Here is a 19,268-nt window from a genome sequence, read left to right on the forward strand (position 1 = left end):
TGTTTCCCAGAGCACTGTGATTGTGGAAAAAACAGTCCAGGACCTCATGAATCTGATGCACGACCTTAGTGCCTATTCCGACCAGTTCCTCAACATGGTGTGCGTCAAGCTGCAGGAGTATAAGGACACCTGCACTCAGGCCTACAGGTAAGACAGTGGTAGGGTTGCCAAGTCCAATTCAAGAAATGTCTGGGAACTTTGGGGGTGGAGCCAGGAGACCTTGGGGGTGGAGCCAGGAGCAAGGCTGCGGCAAGCATCATTGAACTCCAAAGGGTGTTCTGGCCATCACGTTTAAAGGGACCGCACACCTTTTAAATGCCTTCCCTCCACTGGAAAGAATGAAGGATAGGGGCACCTTCTTTGGGGGCTCATAGAATTGGACCCTCTGGTCCAATCCTTTTGATACTTGGAAGGTATTTTGGGGAGAGGCGTTGGATGCTATGCTGAAACTTAGGTGCCTCTACCTCAAAAAACAGCCCCCCCCCCAGAGCTCCAGATACCCGCAGATCAATTCTCCATTATACCCTATGGGATTCGGTCTCCATAGGGAATAATGGAGTGCCCAACAGACTTCCCCCCTCTGCTTTCTGATGACCCTAAAGAGGGAGGAGAGGCTCCAAATTGGGGGATCCCCTGCCCCCATCTGGGGATTGGCAACCCTAGGCGGTAGTGTGAAAAGTCAAGTTTTGAGTAACTCTGGCTGGATCAGTGTTCCCCAAGAGAGGAGGCAAAATCATTTTAAGTTTTGTAATTTGAGAGAGTGCCTGTTTGAGCTTTCTGAAGTTCGGTGTGGTGGGGTGTCATGATCCTGGGCCTAGTGAGGCCTATAGGCTCCAGAGAAGCCTGCCTAGGAGTTATTACTGAATGCCTACATCTCCCAGTATCCCTTCTGTCCTTATGATTGAGTGGCAAGATTTTGGAGGGAAAACTGGCCTAGAGAAGGGCGGGACCCTGGGAGGAAAGCATAAAAGGGCCAAGCACAGGCAGGGTGCATTCTCTCTGGAAGAGGCTGCAGGAAAGGAGGCAGCAGCAGAGATCCCTTACCCAAGGTGGTGAGTTTTGGTATTAGAGGAAGGGAATGTCCAGTGGCCAGGAGGAAGGAAGACTGTGCTGCTGATCCTTGTCCAGTTTTCGCCATCACAGGATAGAGCATCATCCAGCCGCTAGTGCTGTAATTCAGTCCACATTGAGCAACAAACAGAGAGCAGGGAAAGACAAGTGGAGCATAGAGAACCAAGGTTTCTGCCCCATAAAGAGATATAAGTTCAAGGGTGTCAAACATAGGGCGAATCAGGCCTTTGGAGGGCTCCTATCAGGCCCCCGAGCAACTGGCTGCCGTCTGCTTCCTTCTCCCTCTCTCTTGCTTCCTTCTGCATCTCAGCTTGCTTTGCAAGGCTTGCTCAGTTGCACAGGAACTACATAGCAAAGTCTCTATTTTCTCCATTGTCTGAGGCTCCTTCCTTGGGGAGGGAGAGGGGAGGGAGAGCTTGCTTTGCCAGGCTCTCTCAATTGCCCAGCAGAGCTACTGAACCAAACCTCTCTTCCTTCTATTGGCTGAGGCTCCTCCCTCTCCTGGCTACCTGGGGAGGGAGAAATAGAGCCGGAGCTTCCTTTGCCCAGTTCCCTGGATCGCATGGGAGAGATACAAAGAAAGCACCTTTAAGACCAATGAGTGCTAGTGTTTTAAGCGTGTTTTATTTTAACTAAAAAAAAAACCCCTTTAATTGTATTTGTCTGTGTCCTTTATAAAGTTTATATCTCTGCTACCTGATCTTAAATAGATACGCACATGGCCCAGCCTGACATGGCCCAGCCCAACAAGGTCTCATTTATGTCGGATCCGGCCCTCATAACAAATGAGTTTGACACCCTTGCTCTCGTTGGATTTTCTCAGGATTCTTTCTTCTCTGCTGGCACTCCCAAGCATGGCACCTGCTGGGCTGTAATTAGGGCAGCCTTGATTTCAATGGCTGGTCCCTGGCGGCAGCAGACGGAAACAAAAAGAGAGAGGAAACGAACTGTGTTGCTCTTGGATCCTCTTGGCAAAGGCCCGACACAAGTTGAAATTGTCCTGCCATGCGCCTAATAGGGAAGAGTGTCACGGGGCAAGCAAAGTTCGACGAGCTCTGTATGTCTCGGGGAAGACAGGACAAACATGAATACTGTGGTGTTTGGCTGTTGAAAGATTCTGTATGTCTTTTCTTTCTGCAATTTAAGAAGAGCTTTTCTATGCATGTTTTGCTGTGGTTTAAAGGGGAGGCCTTTCAGGTAAGAAAGAGGAGGGCTGAATGCGTAAATGAAGTGTGATTGGATAGGAGTTGTATTTGAGGAGGGGGAGTTGACCGATCAATTCAAATGGGTTGGGGTGAGCAGAGGGAAAGAGGGAGTTGAGCAGGTGTGGGGATTGAGTGAGGTGCTGTGGAGGGTGAGAGGACGTCTGTGTTCCTTGTGTCATGGCCCTGTGGCAAGTGAGGGCTAAAGTTCATATGTGTGGAAGTCATTAGCCTTAGTGGCAAGTGAGGGGAATAATTCATTTGTGCAGGAGTCATTCACTTATGTGACAAGTGAGGGCAATACTTGTGTGGAAGTCATTAAGTGGCAAGTGAGGGGAATAACTCCTTTGGGTGGAAGTCATTAACTTATGTGACAAGTGAGGGCAATAATCCTTGTGTGGAAATCTTTCACCCAAGTGTCACGTGAGGGGAATAATTCCTTTGGGTGGAAGTCACTAGCCCAGGTGGCAAGTGAGGGGAAGAATTCATTTGTGTGGAAGTCATTAACTTTTGTGGCAAGTGAGGGCAATAATTCTTTTGTGGAAGTTATTAAGTGGCAAGTGAGGGAATAATTCCTTTGGGTGGAAGTCATTAACTTATGCGACAAGTGAGGGCAATAATCCTTGTGTGGAAATCTTTCACCCAAGTGTCACGTGAGGGGAATAATTCCTTTGGGTGGAAGTCACTAGTCCAAGTGGCAAGTGAGGGGAATAATTCATTTGTGCAGAAGTCATTAACTTATGTGACAAGTGAGGGCAGTACTTGTGTGGAAGTCATTAAGTGGCAAGTGAGGGGAATAATTCCTTTCGGTGGAAGACATTAATTTATGTGGCAAGTGAGGGCAATAATCCTTGTCTGGAAATCTTTCACCCAAGTGTCACGTGAGAGGAATAATTCCTTTGGGTGGAAGTCACTCACCCAGGTGGCAAGTGAGCGGAAGAATTCATTTGTGTGGAAGTCATTAACTTTTGTGACAAGTGAGGGCAATAATTCTTGTATGGAAGTCATTAAGTGACAAGTGAGGGGAATAATTCCTTTAGGTGGAAGTCACTAGCCCAAGTGGCATTTGAGGGGAATAATTCCTTTGGCCAGAAGCCATTAGCCTAAGTGGGAAGTGAGAAGAATAATTCTTTTGTGTGGAAATCATTAGCCCAAGTAGCAAGAAAGAGGAATAATTCCTTTGTGTGGAAGTCAAATAATAAGCTTTTGTGGCTAGGTCTATTTAGGGAACTTTAAAGAAACAAGGAGAACTGCGCCTGTCTGGAAACTAAGAGGGTGGTAGTAAAAAAGAAACCATTACGCTTTTGAACCAGAGCAGGTGAGCCAGTGTGGCATAGTGGGCAGAGTGGCAAACTAGGCTCAAGGAGACCAGAGCTCAGATCTCCACTTTGGCCGTGGAAGTCTGCTGGGTGACCTTTCATCGCAAACTCTCAGCCTGGCCTCCCTCACAGGGTTGTTGTTATGGGGAAACAGAGGCGGCGAGAGTGACATTCTAAGCTGCTTTGGTTCCCAATGGAGGCGAAAAGCTGGGTACAAATAAAGAAAGGTAAAGGTAGTCCCCAGTACAAGCACCAAGTTGTTAGCGACCCATGAGATGACATCACATCACAACGTTTTCTTGGCATTTTTTATGGGGTGGCTTGCCCTTGCTTTCCCCAGTCATCTTCATTTCCCCCTCCCAGTAAGCTGGGTACTCATTTTACCAACCTCAGAAGGGTGGAGGGCTAAGTCAACCTTGAGCCGGCTACCTGAACTGAGCTTCCGCAGGGATCGAATTCCGGTTGTGAGCAGAGCTTGGACCGCGGGACTGCAGCTTCCCACTCTGTGCCTCAGGGCTCCTAAGGTACAAATACAAAAATGCAGATTGCCCCACATTCAAATAAAAAAAACCCCAACAACCTGCTGAATTTGAAAATGGAGAATCTGGACCACTGATGGCGGAATGCCTTTGTGGCTAAATATCTGCGCCTCTGTTTGCTCTCCCCCACCCCACAGACTGCAGCCATTTCCCCCAAAGCCAGGATCCAAGCAGCTGTGCTATTTTCAGGGACTATTAGCAGCCCTAGCAGGACTATTTGGATTTTGGAAGCTGTGACGGTCTGGTTGCACTCTGCTGCCTCGAGCAGATGTCTCCTGTGCGGAAGCCGCTGAGCCGTGGAGGAAGCCAAGGGGCCATTTGCCACAAAGCCCTGTCACCTGTTCATATGTTAGACCTCCTTTCTGCCCCCCCCCTCCACTGCCACCTCCACCCCCCACCCGCCCCCCGGAGCCTGATAGATCACAACACCGCAGATGGCTCTTTCTGTGGCCCATTGAGCCAGGAACTAATTATTAGATTGTCAGGCTGGTGGTAATGATTAACCCCATTACTGGAACGGGGGGGGGGGGGGGGGGATTGCAGAGCTGGTTGCTGGGGATTGGGGGAGGGGCCCAGGCTGCGTGCCGATGCCAGTTATTTCTTGTTACGGCCGTCAGCATCTCAGGGCTCTCCACCGCGCTGTCCCCCTTAGCACCATCTTTCCACATCTGCAGTGTCAGAAGGAAAGATGAAAAAAGAACGCGCGAAGTTCCCTTCCTTCCCTTAAATTAAGTAAATAGAGTTAAACGGAGCCTCCTTTCAGTCTGCTACTATGTGTTACACCATGGATCGTGTCCAAATGCTGTTGACCTTTCTTAGGGGTACTGAAACTGCACGCGTGGATGCCCTTTGTAATGTACTGAGTGACGAGACGTGTTGAAGGCAACATGCTTTATTGGCGAGTACATCACAAGAGAGAGAAACGCGGGCCGGGTCCCGATTATATACATGCCTCGGAACAACCCTCCGTCTGGCCAGGTCCAATCCTGGCCAGTTAAACTTCCCGCCACAGATCTTGATTGGCGGGGCGTATTGGCGAGCTACATCCGGGGACCAGTGGGTTTCCCCTGGTCGCCTCTGTAGCGTTCGCTGTGTTGTACATCAAGACTTAAATGCAAGACATAACACCCTTGTTGCACCTGATGCAAGAACAGTGCCCGTATTCATTCATCACATTTTTTTTTCTCACCTTTCCTGGGAGGAACTTGAGGCTTACATGTAAGGGCTGACCTCATCTTTCCTTACAACCATTCTTTGAGATGTTCACATGAACACATGTAAGCTTCCTTAGACTGAATCAGACCATTAATCCATCAACGTCAGTATTTTTTACTCAGGCTGGTAGTGACCATCAAGGGTGTCTTTCACATCATCTACTTCTTTTGGGGCAGTGATGCTCTATATTCTTGGTGCTTGGGACGGGGGGGGGGGGGCAACAGTGAGAGAACTTCTAGTGTCCTGGCCCCACTGATGGACTTCCTGATGCCACCTGGTTTTTTGGCCACTGTGTGACACAGAGTGTTGGACTGGATGGGCCATTGGCCTGATCCAACATGGCTTCTCTTATGTTCTTATGCAAAACTGCCTTACACGGAACCAGATCCTTGAAAGCCAGTTTGGTGTAGTGTAGAGGTGGCCAACAGTAGCTCTCCAGATTTTTTTTGCCGACAATTCTCATCAGCCCCAGCCATTGGCCATGCTGGCTGGGGCTGATGGGAGTTGTAGGCAAAAACATCTGGAGAGCTACCGTTGGCCACCCCTGGTGTAGTGGTTAACCTTGCAGGCTCTTATCTGGGAGAACCGGGTTTGATTCCCCCACTCCTCCACTTGCAGCTGCTGGAATGGCCTTGGGTCAGCCATAGCTCTCTTATCTGGGAGAACCGGGTTTGATTCCCCCACTCCTCCACTTGCAGCTGCTGGAATGGCCTTGGGTCTGCCACAGCTCTTGTAGAGCTGTCCTTGAAAGGGCAGGTTCTGGGAGAGCTCTCTCAGCCCCACCCACCTCACAGGGTGTCTTTTGTGGGGGAGGAAGATAAAAGAGACTGTGAACTGCTCTGAGATTCAGAGTGGAGGGCAGAATATAAATCCAATATCTTTTTCTTTATCAAGATCAGTGTTGGTTGTTGTAGATTTCCCAGGCTTGGTGACTGTGGTCTTGGCATTGTGAGACCTGACATTTCGCCGGCAACTGTGACTGGCATCCTCAGAGGTGTAACCCAGAAAACTGGAGTTCTCTTTGGGTCAGAGAGAACTCTGAGGATGCCAGTCACAGTTGCCGGTGAAACGTCAGGTCTCACAATGCCAAGACCACAGGCACACAGCCTGGGAAATCTACAACAACCAATGGACTCCAGCCGTAAAAGCCTTCATCAACATAAGGTCAGTATTGTCTGCTCAGACTAGCGGCCACTCTTCAGGGTCTCTCAGGCTGAGATCTTTCCCATAACCTCCTGCCTGGACCTTTTATCTGGAGATACCAGGGATTGAACTTGGGACCTTCTGCATGCCAAGCAGAAGCTCTTCCACTGAGCCACGGCCCCACTTCATGGTTCCCCAGGGTCTCAGGCAGAGGTCTTTCCCATCATCTCCTGCCTGGTCCGTTTATCTGGAGATACCAGGGATTGAACTTGGGACCTTCAGCATGCCAAGCAGAAGCTCTTCCACTCAGCCACAGCCCCACTCTAGGGTCTCAGGCAGAGGTCTTTCCCATCATCTCCTGCCTGGTCCTTTTATCTGGAGATACCAGGGATTGAACTTGGGACCTTCTGCATTCCAAGCAGAAGCTCTTCCACTCAGCCATGGCCCCACTTCATGGTTCTCCAGGGTCTCAGGCAGAGGTCTTTCCCATCACCTCCTGCCTGGTCCTTTTATCTGGGGATACCAGGGATTGAACTTGGGACCTTCTGCATGCCAAGCAGATCCTCTGTCTCTGAGTCATGGCCCTTCCACATAGAAGGCCCAAAGAAAAAGAAGTGCCCTTCTACTTTCTATCTTGTGTACTCTGATCAGCACTGGCTGTCCTGGTTTGGTCTAGCAGTATATTTGATGGACGGTAGCCATCAAATGATGGCGTATGGCGTGCTCGTTGGTGACTGTCCTTTAAGTACCATGTGGGAGGGAGGCTACTGAAGAAATGGGAAAGACCCACCCCACAGGCCCTATCCAATGCATTGCAGTATTTACCCCTGTGCAACAACCATAGAGATGTAGGACAGCATGACCAGGAACATACATGAAGCTGCCTTCTACTGAGGCAGACTCTTGGTCCATCAGCATTGTCTACTTAGACAGGATGTGGCTTTCCAGGGTCTCAGGCTGAGAGGTCTTTCACAGCACCCACTGCCAGATCTTTTGACTGGAGATAGGGCGGGATGCCAGCAGGGTAGAATGCCATATATCCCAACTTCCAAAGAGGCTGTTTTCTCCAGGGGAATGCCATCTGGAGACTGGTTGTAATTCCTGGAAATCTCCAGCCCACCCCTTGAAGACCCTCCTGAGCCTTGAAGACCAGTTTTCACTACCCCTTATGATGCTCCGAATGCAACTTGGGAGGACCAAAAGATCAATTACGCACCACACAGCAGGACTCACACTCCTCGCAGTCCCTACACAAATCGGCTTGCACGACGTAGACCGCAGTGCGCCGGCAGAAAGCGGGACCGTCGTGCAGCTTCCCTCATTGAGCAAATTGCTCGGAGCAGTGCAGGAAAGCAGTGTCCAAATCAGGTGGAGACGATAGCCGCATAAATAGCACCGCCATTACGGAGCATCTGTTTGGTATCAGCCCCCTTCCAGGGGTCTCTTTCCTGTCCTTGCTTTTGAATCTCTCCTTTCTTGAACGATTAGATCATCTTCGAAACCAGGAACGCTGCGTCGCAAAAGTTCATGTCCAGCAGGCGCACAGGGCAAAACAAACCCGAGAATACATCTCTGAACCGCAGTACGGGGAAGGGAAATGGTTGTATTTGTTAGACTGTGAAATAGACGCCCGGAGAAGTCACACAGCCTCGTCTCTGTTGTCATTTCAGACTTGAGTAGTCTAAGTATACTGGTGAACGTAGCCTAGCAAACCGGCCTTTCGTTGACGAGGAAATGAGTGGAAATGGCCCCATCGGTCTCTTCCATCTCAAATGGCTACAATTTTCTGATACTGTTTTAACAGAGCGTACGACGAGGATCCTTTGGATTTTCTACAGCGCAAGCTCTGGGGTTATTTGTTGTTCCAGGCGTTTTTGGTTTTGAGGGTTTTTTCTCTCCATTTTTCTCCCCTTTTTGATTTTGCATTAATTTCCCCCCTTTTTTTCTCCCCGGTACGGCTGAAAGGTTGATAGTTTAGAAAATGGGAAAAAGCAAATTGTTCCGGAGAGTGGCAAAGGATGAAATGGAGATTTAGGCTCTGAGATCCTGCGGCATTTTGAAAATCAGACTCTCTTCGTTCTGCTTCTTTGGTGGATGAAACTTAACACGGCTCCAGAAATGGGGAAAAGGGATCTGCTCATTGAGCCAGCCGGTTAGGAAGAACGTAAGGTAGATCATGATGCGTAGCCGTGTTAGTCTGTCTGTAGCAGTAGGAAAGGGACAGAGTCCAGGAACACCATAATTCACTGCCACAAGAGGTGGTGGCAGCTGCAAGCATAGCAGCTTCAAGAGGGGGTTGGATCAACATATGGACCAGACATTCATCAGTGGCCATTAACATATTGTTGGAACTCTCTGTCTGGGGCAAGTGATGCTCTGTATTCTTGGTGCTTGTGAGGGGCAACAGTGGGAGGACTTCTAGTGTCCTGGGTCCACTGATGGACCTCCTGATGGCACCTGGGTTTTTTTGGCCACTGTGTGACCACAGTGTTGGACTGGACAGGCCATTGGCCTGATCCAACATGGCTTCCTCTTATGTTCTTGTGTCTGGGGCAGTGATGCTCTGTATTCTTGGTGCTTGGGAGGGGGCACAGTGGGAGGGCTTCTAGTGTCCTGGCCCCACTGATGGACCTCCTGATGGCACCTGGGTTTTTTGGCCACTGTGTGACACAGAGGGTTGGACTGGATGGGTCTTGGCCTGACCAGCATGGCTTCTCTTACTTCTTATGTGACACAGAGTGTTGGACTGGATTGGTCCAGTGGCCTGATCCAACATGGCTTCTCTTCTGTTCTTATGTGACACAGAGTGTTGGACTGGGTGGGCCACTGGCCTGATCCATCATGGCTTCTCTTATGTTCTTATTAAAGACTAGCAAAATTTGTGGCATAGTGTGAGCTTTCTTGAGGTATCTGAAAAGGTGAGCAGTAACTTACGAAAGCTCACAAAAAAGTAACGGTGCAAGTGCCGAGTCATTACTGACCCATGGGGTGACATCACATCATGGACGTTTTTCTTGGCAGACTTTTTACGAGGTGGTTTGCCATCGACTTCCCCAGTCATCTACCCTGCCACAATTTTGTTAGTCTTTAAGGTGCTACTGGACTCCTACTCTTTTCTATAAGAACATAAGAGAAACCATGTTGGATCAGGCCAGTGGCCCATCCACTCCAACACTCTTTGTCACACAGTGGCGAAAACACAGGTGCCATCAGGAGGTCCATCAGCAGAGCTAGAACTCCAGAAACCCTCCCACTATCACCCTCCCCATGCACCAAGAATTCACCTTCTCTGTCTCATTCATAGTTTTGTAAACCTCTGTCATGTCACCAGTCAGTTGTCACTTCTCCAAGCTAAGGAGCCTTAACCTATTTCATTTTTCTTCGTAGGGAAGGTGATCCATCCCCTTAATCATTCTAGTTGCTGCCTTCTGCACCTTTGCCAATGCTAGATATCTTTTTTGAGGTGTGGTGGCCTGTCCCGACCGGTACTGGCCCCTCGTCACCAATCCCCGGGCCTACCAAAGAGCTGGCTCAGCCAATGGGAGACGCCAGGCAGCCCCACACCCTGGGGCACGCAAGGAGTGGCTCCAGGCCTCTGGGCATGGCCGCAGGTCCGGGTGGCCCACTACACTGCAACGGTGACTCCACGCAGCTGCCAAAGACCTCCACCAGCCTCAGCGAGCCCCGCCAGCCTCCCAAAGAGGCCAACAATCCCTGTGCTGGCTGCCCCATGGCCTGAAATCATGGCAGGCCCTGTGGGCCTCTGCTGCAAGATGGAGACAACACAGCCCTGCACCAGCCAAACCGGAAGCTCACCCAGCCCCACCCTATGAGACCTGAGTGTCCTTCCCTCTTATGAGGGGGGTGGGACAAAGGAGAAAGCAGGGGTGCAGGGAGAGAGGGAGCGGGGAAAGTATACAGGGAGGGAGGGAAGGCAGTGCAGGGAGAGAAAGGAGAAGGCAGGGGAGAGAGGGAGCAGGGAAAGTATACAGGGAGGGAGGGAAGGCAGTGCAGGGAGAGAAAGGAGAAGGCAGGGGAGAGAGGGAGCGGGGAAAATATACAGGGAGGGAAGGCAGTGCAGGGAGAGAAAGGAGAGTGGGGAAAGTATACAGGGAGGGAAGGCAGTGCAGGGAGAGAAAGGAGAAAGGGGAGTGGGGAAAGTATACAGGGAGGGAAGGCAGTGCAGGGAGAGAAAGGAGAAGGCAGGGGAGCGGGGAAAGTATACAGGGAGGGAAGGCAGTGCAGGGAGAGAAAGGAGAAAGCAGGGGAGCGGGGAGAGAGGGTGCGGTGCAAGTATACAGGGAGGGAAGGCAGTGCAGGGAGAGAAAGGAGAAGGCAGGGGAGAGAGGGAGCAGGGAAAGTATACAGGGAAGGAAGGCAGTGCAGGGAGAGAAAGGAGAAGGCAGGGGAGCGGGGAAAGTATACAGGGAGGGAAGGCAGTGCAGGGAGAGAAAGGAGAAAGCAGGGGAGCGGGGAGAGAGGGAGCGGTGCAAGTATACAGGGAGGGAAGGCAGTGCAGGGAGAGAAAGGAGAAGGCAGGGGAGAGAGGAAGTGGGGAAAGTATACAGGGAAGGAAGGCAGTGCAGGGAGAGAAAGGAGAAGGCAGGGGAGCGGGGAAAGTATACAGGGAGGGAAGGCAGTGCAGGGAGAGAAAGGAGAAAGCAGGGGAGTGGGGAGAGAGGGAGTGGTGCAAGTATACAGGGAGGGAAGGCAGTGCAGGGAGAGAAAGGAGAAGGCAGGGGAGAGAGGGAGCGGGGAAAGTATACAGGGAAGGAAGGCAGTGCAGGGAGAGAAAGGAGAAAGCAGGGGAGCGGGGAGAGAGGGAGCAGTGAAAGTATACAGGGAGGGAAGGCAGTGCAACAGCTAGGGGCCAGTTTCAGTTAACCTGGTCACCCCATCTGCCAAAAGGGAAGGCCCCCGGGCAACCAAGCAATGGCTGTCCGCACGGTGGGGCCACCGGAGGAGGCGGGGCGTGATATGGCCAGGACTGTACACAGTATTCCAAACGAGGCCGCACTGTAGATTTTTTTAACAATAATATAAATGTATTTTTTAAAAAACAAAAATATTTTATTAAGAAGAATGGATAAACAGCTACAAGCGACATATTTTAAAAGAACATAGTAACCTTTCATGTGAGAAAATGAAAATTATGTACCAAACACAGTACAAAGAGCTTTTTCCTGTAGTGCTAGCTCTGAGGTTATTTGTTGTTACGAAGGGACATTATGACACGGGCTGATTCGTTTTCAGTCCCCTTCTTAATAACCCCAGCATAGCATTTATCTTTTTCAATGAGTTATCACAACTCCAAGATCTCCATTTTGCCTGATGAAGTCTGCTTAAGGGCATACCAAAGCGTACATTCTGAATAAAACTTGGTCGGTCTTAAAGGTGAAACTTGTCCACTGCTTTGTTCTGTTGCTTCAGACCAACACGGATGTCCACTTGGATCTCTCTCCTGGTCAGTTACTGCCAGTTTGTACATCCTTTTCTCCCTCCTAAGCCCTACCGTTCCTTAATTTCATTGAGCACTCACGAGTTCTTGCGTTGTGAGAAAAGGAGAAGTGTACTACAAAACCGCTTTAGCAAGCTGAACAAAGCAGGAGTCAAGCGGCACTTTTAAGACCGACAAAGTTTTCTTCGGAACGTCATCTTTCGTGTTCCCTTAGCAGATTAAAAGAATCACAAGTCCAGGGCGTAGCAACTGCCAGCCTGTGTCCGCTGGGCTAAAACAACTAAAAACAGTAATAAACATCAGAATAGCAGATTGAGCTTCATTAAGTATCCTGCAATAAATAAGAGTCTGCTCGGGGTTAAAATGAGACGCAACAACAAGGAAGAACTCTCCGTGTAAAATGGGACGCCTGCGTTGCTGATAAGGATAGTACTTACTATGACGTTCCGTTATTATGCGTGCTAATTAGAGAAAGCTAGGAATTCATTTGGCATTACTGGACCTGGAAAAAACTGCACAATACTCATAAAAATGGTCCCTAGAAGAAGGATTTGAGATCCGAAATGGCTTGCAAAGCGGACTGGTTCTCCGTTGGACCACCTATTTTTAATACTGGACTGAATGTATTTAGTGGCTTTCAGCCACATAAGGACAGTAGGAGCATTGAGCAGCTTATTAGGTTTTAACTTGGTGATATGTACTGATAGTAATTTGTTTTGTATTTTGATACTTATTATTCACCGCAAGTTAAAATTGCATTCTACATGGAGAGTTCTTTCTTTCTGTTGTGGCTTCGTCTCTCCTCCGTGCTCCCATTTACATCCTGGGCTAAAATGAGGACATAGGTTTCTCAGAGTTTTGACTTAAACACGTGACACACATATAAACATCATTCTCGTTTGCCATTAGAAAAAAAAAAGAACATATTAAAATAGAGCGGAAGATGGATTTGTATATGGAATGAGATAAAAAAAGCCAGTATCCCTGTTTGAGTATGTCAGTACAAAAAACATTAGTCTGCTACACTATTCTGAAAGAGAAATACATTGGAATGCTGTGGAGATATAGTCATACTTGGTGAAAGTGGGTTTAGCATATGTAATGATAAAAAACCCACTATCCCTGTTCAGTCCTGGGGAGGTGTTTGTTCCAAGTTTCCTAACAATTTGCAATTCAGCAATTTCCCTCTCCGTTCTGTTCCTTTCCACCATGACTAATTCTCAGCAGCAAAGTTGCTTCTGAAAGTCCCAACCGTGGAGGGTCTGAGGTGGCCCACGTGTTTGTAGTCGGGACACATAACTCTGTGCGGGAAGAAACTGACCGATTCCCCACTCGCCTTCTGCCGCTCTCACGCTCCTCTTCTCCGAGGGGCTTCCGTCGGATTTCACGCTATCTGCCCTGGAGCTGCAATTCGCTTTGCCTTTTTCGCGCGGCAGAGAGAAACCGGTTTTTAGAGGATCTTGTTTGCTGCGCAAAAGAGGAGGCACAAGTTGCGGCATCGGGGAATCTGACGGAAGCCCCGCGGAGAAGGCTAGTGGGAAATCGGTCGTTGTGTTTGGAATGTGAGCCGGAGCGTTAAGGGATCAGGAAGTCCGTCCCTGGCCAATCCGGCCTGCTGCTTCCTAACGTCGCCGTCGCCGATTGTCTCTAGGAGCATTGCCCAGTCTGACGAGAAGCTGGTGATCAGCGCGTCGTGGGCGAAGGATGACGACATCAGCCGCCTCCTGAAGTCGCTTCCCAACTGGATCAACATGGCCCAGCCCAAGCAGCTGAGACCCAAGAGGGAGGAGGAAGAAGACTTCATAAGGTAAGTTCGGAAGAGCCAGTTTGTGGAGTAGCTAAGAGCGGGGGACTCTGATCCAGAGAACCGGGTTTGATTCCCCACTCCTCCACGTGCAGCCAGCTGGATGACCTTGGGTTCTCTCAGAGCTCTCTCTCATGGTTCTATCAGAGCTCTCTCAACTCCAGCTGCCTCAAAGGGTGTCTGCTGTCGGGAGAGGAAGGGAAGGTGATTGTAAGCCACTCTGAGATGCCAAGTGAAGAGTGGGATGTAAATCCAATCTCCTCCTCCTCTTCAGAGAGTTCCAACAGCGTATTGTTGGAACTCTCTGTCTGGGGCAGTGATGCTCTTTATACTTGGTGCTTGGTGGGGGGGCACGGAGGGAGGGCTTCTAGTGCCCTGGCCCCACTGGTGGACCTTCTGATGGCATCTTCAAGAGGGGATTGAATAAGCATCTGGAGCAGAGGTCCATCAGTGGCTATTAGCCGCAGAGTATTGATGGAACTCTCTGTCTGGGGCAGGCATGCTCTGTAATCTTGGTGTTTGGGGGGACAACAGCGGGAGGGCTTCCGGAGTTCTGGCCCCTCTCCTGATGGCACCTGGGTTGTTTGGCCACTGCGTGACACAAAGTGTTGGACTGGATGGGCCATTGACCTGATCCAACATGGCTTCTCTTATGTTCTTATGTGACACAGAGCGTTGGACTGGATGGGCCATTGGCCTGCTCCAACATGGCTTCTCTTATGTTCTTATGTGACACAAAGTGTTGGACTGGATGGGCCATTGGCCTGACCCAACATGGCTTCTCTTATGTTCTTATGTGACACAAAGTGTTGGACTGGATGGGCCATTGGCCTGATCCAACATGGCTTCTCTTATGTTCTTATGTGACACAAAATGTTGGACTGGATGGGCCATTGGCCTGATCCAACATGGCTTCTCTTATGTTCTTATGTGACACAAAATGTTGGACTGGATGGGCCATTGGCCTGATCCAACATGGCTTCTCTTATGTTCTTATGTGACACAGAGCATTGGACTGGATGGGCCATTGGCCTGACCCAACATGGCTTCTCTTATGTTCTTATGTGACACAGAGCATTGGACTGGATGGGCCATTGGCCTGACCCAACATGGCTTCTCTTATGTGACACAGAGCATTGGACTGGATGGGCCATTGGCCTGACCCAACATGGCTTCTCTTATGTTCTTATGTGACACAAAGTGTTGGACTGGATGGGCCATTGGCCTGATCCAACATGGCTTCTCTTATGTTCTTATGTGACACAAAGCGTTGGACTGGATGGGCCATTGGCCTGCTCCAACATGGCTTCTCTTATGTTCTTATGTGACACAAAGTGTTGGACTGGATGGGCCATTGGCCTGACTCAACATGGCTTCTCTTATGTTCTTATGTGACACAAAGTGTTGGACTGGATGGGCCATTGGCCTGACCCAACATGGCTTCTCTTATCTTCTTCTTCTTCTTCCTGAGACCCTTTGCAATGCCATAACCTGGATATCTTGCCTTTATTGGGTCTTAACCAGTGGTGCTTATAGAGCCAACAGATTCATTGAACGCATAGCAAGGGTGGCCAACGGTAGCTCTCTAGATGTTTTTTGCCTACATTGGCCATGCTGGCTGGGGCTGATGGAAGTTGTAGGCAAAAAAAAACATCTGGAGAGCTACTGTTGGCCACCCCTGACATATAGGACAAATAATCTCAGGGTTGCTTGTTACCGGGAAGTAGATTTCAATGACCGGAATGTTCCCTTTGGGCATTGTAGCGTACTTAATAACGTGTGTTACTTTAGCCTGATGAGTCAGTGTTTGACCGCCTGACCTTTAGATCAATTTGGCCGGCCTTCTTTGTCCAGCCATCTCCCCACCCCCTACCTCCAGGGACAGCCGGAAAAGCTTTTTTGTGAGCCGCCGAGCTGCTGTAGAAAACCCCTGTTGATAAATGAGAGGCCTGTTACCGCAGCTTACCGAAATCCATTAGGAAAATGATGTTAAGGAATTCTCATCCTTCCTATGTTGTCCGGAACCAGTCTGTAGAAATTGATCAAGCTCCTTCACATGCTAAAGGGTGAAGTTGGGCATGAATTATGCATAAAAGTACATAAGAACATAAGAGAAGCCATGTTGGATCAAGCCAATGGCCCATCCAATCAAACACTGTTCATACAATGGCCAAAATCCACGGGCCATCAGGAGAGGGACCAGAACACTAGAAGCCCTCCCACTGTTGTACCCCCCTCCCCAAGCACCAAGAATATAGAGCATCACTGCCCCAGACATAAGAGAAGACATGGGTCTGGCCAATGGTCCCTCCAGTCCAACACTCTTTGTTACACAGTGGCTGAAACCCAGGTGCCCTCAGGAGGTCCACCAGCGGGGCCAGGACACTAGAAGCCCTCCGACTGCTGCCTCCCAAGCACCAAGAATGCAGAGCATCCCTGCCCCAGACAGAGAGTTCCATCTCTATCTTATCGCTAATAGCCACTAGTGGACCTCTGTTCCATATGTTTATTCAATCCCCTCTTGAAGCTCTCTATGCTTGTAGCCGCCGCCACCTCCTGTGGCAGTGAATACCATGTGCTAATCACCCTTTGGGTGAAGGAGGACTTCCTTTTATCCGTTCTAACCCGACTGCTCAGCAATTTCATGGAGGGTATTCTTGTATTGTGAGAAAGGGAGATAAGGACTTCTTCCTCTACCTTCTCTATCCCATGTGTATATATCAATATATCGTTATCCTGTCTTTCCTTCCTTCTGGCTCAAAGTAATATACATCATTCTTGTCTCTTGGATTTTATCCTCAAAAGAACCCTGTGAGGAGTCAGAGAGAGAAAGAGTTTATGGTTGGCCCAAGATCACCCACCAAATGAACCTAAGAGTGGCCCATCCAGTCCAGCACTCTGTGTCACATAAGAACATAAGAGAAGCCATGTTGGATCAGGCCAGTGGCCCATCCATTCCAACATTCTATGTCACATAAGAGAAGCCATGTTGCATCAGGCCAATGGCCCATCCAGTCCAACACTCTGTGTCACATAAGAACATAAGAGAAGCCATGTTGGATCAGGCCAATGGCCCATCCAGTCCAACATTCTGTGTCACATAAGAACAGAAGAGAAGCCACGTTGGATCAGACCAATGACCGACCTAGTCCAACACTCTGTGTCACACAGTGGCCAAAAAAAAACAGGCATTATCAGGAGGTCCACCAGTGGGGCCAGGACACTAGAAGCCCTCACCCTGTTGCCCCTCCCAAGCACCATCACTTGCCCCAGACAGAGAGTTCCATCAATACGCTGTGGCTAATAGCCGCTGATGCACCTCTGCTCCAGATGTTTATCCAACCTCCACTTGAAGCTGTCTGTGTTTGTAGCCATTACCACTTCCTCTGAGGCTAAATTCCACATGTTAATGACTCTTTGGGTTGAAAAAGTGCTTCCTTTTCTCTATTCTAAGCCTTCCGCTCATTAATTTCATTGAGTGCCCCTGAGTTCTTGTATTGTGAGAGAGTACATCCAGATTGATTTCTGAGAAAATATTTGTGGGACAAGCATGGGCTGAAAGGAAGTGTTGTGGGACCAGCATGGGCTAAGATTTGGCCACATGACACTTCCCGCAGTGAACAGAAGTAACCAAAGAAGCCGTTCTGCAGCTGTATTGGTAGGGTATACTATTGTTGTGGTTGTTAATTTCATTCTCCTTCTTCTAGGACTGCCTTTGGCAAGGAGTCTGAAGTCCTGATCGGGAACCTGGGAGATAAACTGATTCCCCAGCAAGAGATTCTGCGCGACGTCAGTGACCTGAAAGCCTTGGCCAACATGCACGAAAGCTTGGAGTGGCTCTCCAGCCGTATGAAGGCTGCCTTCTCCAACCTCCCAACGGCACAGAGTGAGTAGTCTCAAGAGAAACAGGTAGGAGGTTGACCTTACCGTGGGAATCTGCAGCCTTTTTGAGCCTGCAAGCACCTTTGGAATTATGGCATGCGTTGTGAGCTCAGCCTCAAAATGGCTGCTGCGAGAGGCGGAGCCAGCCACAAAATGGCCATCGTCACTGAAAATCCTTGAGAGGTGGTGGCAGCTGCTATCAAAACAATCTATTTTAGAATTCGCATGGCCAATCAAATCTCCAGTGCTCTCTCAGAAGCCTTGTTGGGCAAAAGCCCACCTCCCCTTCTCACTTTCTAAAAACACTTGGCACAGGATGTGGTAGTAGCTGCAAGCATAGCCAGATTCAAGAGAGGTTTGGATAAAAATATGAAGCAGAGGTCCATCAGTGGCTGTTAGCCACAGCATATTATTGGAATTGTCTAAGGCAGTGATGCTCTGTATTCTTGGTGCTTGGGGGGGGGGGGGCAAAGTGGAAGGGCTTCTAGCCGCACTTGTGAACCTCCTTTTTTTTTGGCCACTGTGTGACACAGAGTGTTGGACTGGATGGGGCTTTGACCTGATCCAACATGGCTTCTCTTATGTTCTTATAGATGGAACTCTCTGTCTGGGGCAGTAATGCTCTGTATTCTTGGTGCTTGGGGGGCAACAGTGGGAGGCCTTCTAGTGTCCTGGCCCCATTGATGGACCCCCTGACTGCACTTGGGGATTTTTTGGCCACTGTGTGACACAGAGGGTTGGACTGGATGGGCCATTGGCCTGATCCAACATGGCTTCTCTTATGTTATGTTCTTATGACCCCTGGCTTACTGGATCAGTCTGTGCGACCCTTTAACCAGCACAAATGGGCATTAACCAGCACAAATGATCCAGTTTGGTGTAATAGTTAAGTGTACGGCCTCTGGGAGAACCAGGTTTGATTCCCCGCTCCTCGACTTGCAGCTGCTGGGATGGCCTTGGATCAGACATCGCTCTCCCAGAGCTGTCCTTGAAAGATCAGCTTCTGGGAAATGCTCACGCCTCGTGGCTGTCAACCATCTGACGTTTAATCTATCTGGCTCTTACGTTAAGCAAGATTGGTTAACCTATGCTACAGTCTGCAAGTCCCTTCCACTTCTTGTCAAGAAACAAACTTGTCTTGTTTGATTTGTGCATCTTCTCACTTGGCCATCTACTGTATCTTATCCTACCTTGCAAGCTTATTGTCAGGACGAATGAGAACAAAGGAGCCAGTTTGGTGTCATGGTTAAGTGTGCGGACTCTTTTCTGGGAGAACCGGGTTTGATTCCCCACACGTCCACGTTCAGAGGCAGTCAACTTCTGAATCCCAGTGCCAGGAGGCAACATCGAGGGAAGGCCTCAGCCCTCTATGTCCTGTTGTTGGACCTCCAGAGGAACTGACTGGCCTAGCGTTGCCAGTCCCCTGGTGGAAATGAGAGTCCCCCACTGCCAGACCCCACCACCTAAAAAATAGCAGGTCAGACACTATAGTGATTCCAGCATAGCTCTTTTATTAGCGAAAACCCAACTGAGAACACACGAGGCAAGCCGCAGCTATATACACAGAAATCCCACCCAAAACAAACCTCCAGCAATAAACAACCCAATAGAAAAACAGATGCTCAGAACCATCGT

The 19,268-nt window shown here is 49.4% G+C and overlaps 1 protein-coding gene across 1 annotated transcript in view; it reads left to right on the forward strand.

Moving 5' to 3' along the window:
- Window positions 1–19,268, forward strand: part of EXOC4 (exocyst complex component 4) — a 794,454-nt gene that overhangs the window by 665,657 nt on the left and 109,529 nt on the right. Inside the window, exons 12-14 of the mRNA XM_060246011.1 lie at window positions 11–147; window positions 13,599–13,754; window positions 17,459–17,637. Of these exons, the coding sequence (XP_060101994.1) occupies window positions 11–147; window positions 13,599–13,754; window positions 17,459–17,637 (472 nt within the window). The remainder of the gene's footprint in view (window positions 1–10; window positions 148–13,598; window positions 13,755–17,458; window positions 17,638–19,268) is intronic.

This window comes from Heteronotia binoei, chromosome 8, assembly GCF_032191835.1.
Source record: "Heteronotia binoei isolate CCM8104 ecotype False Entrance Well chromosome 8, APGP_CSIRO_Hbin_v1, whole genome shotgun sequence".
NCBI classification, from domain to species: domain Eukaryota; kingdom Metazoa; phylum Chordata; class Lepidosauria; order Squamata; family Gekkonidae; genus Heteronotia; species Heteronotia binoei.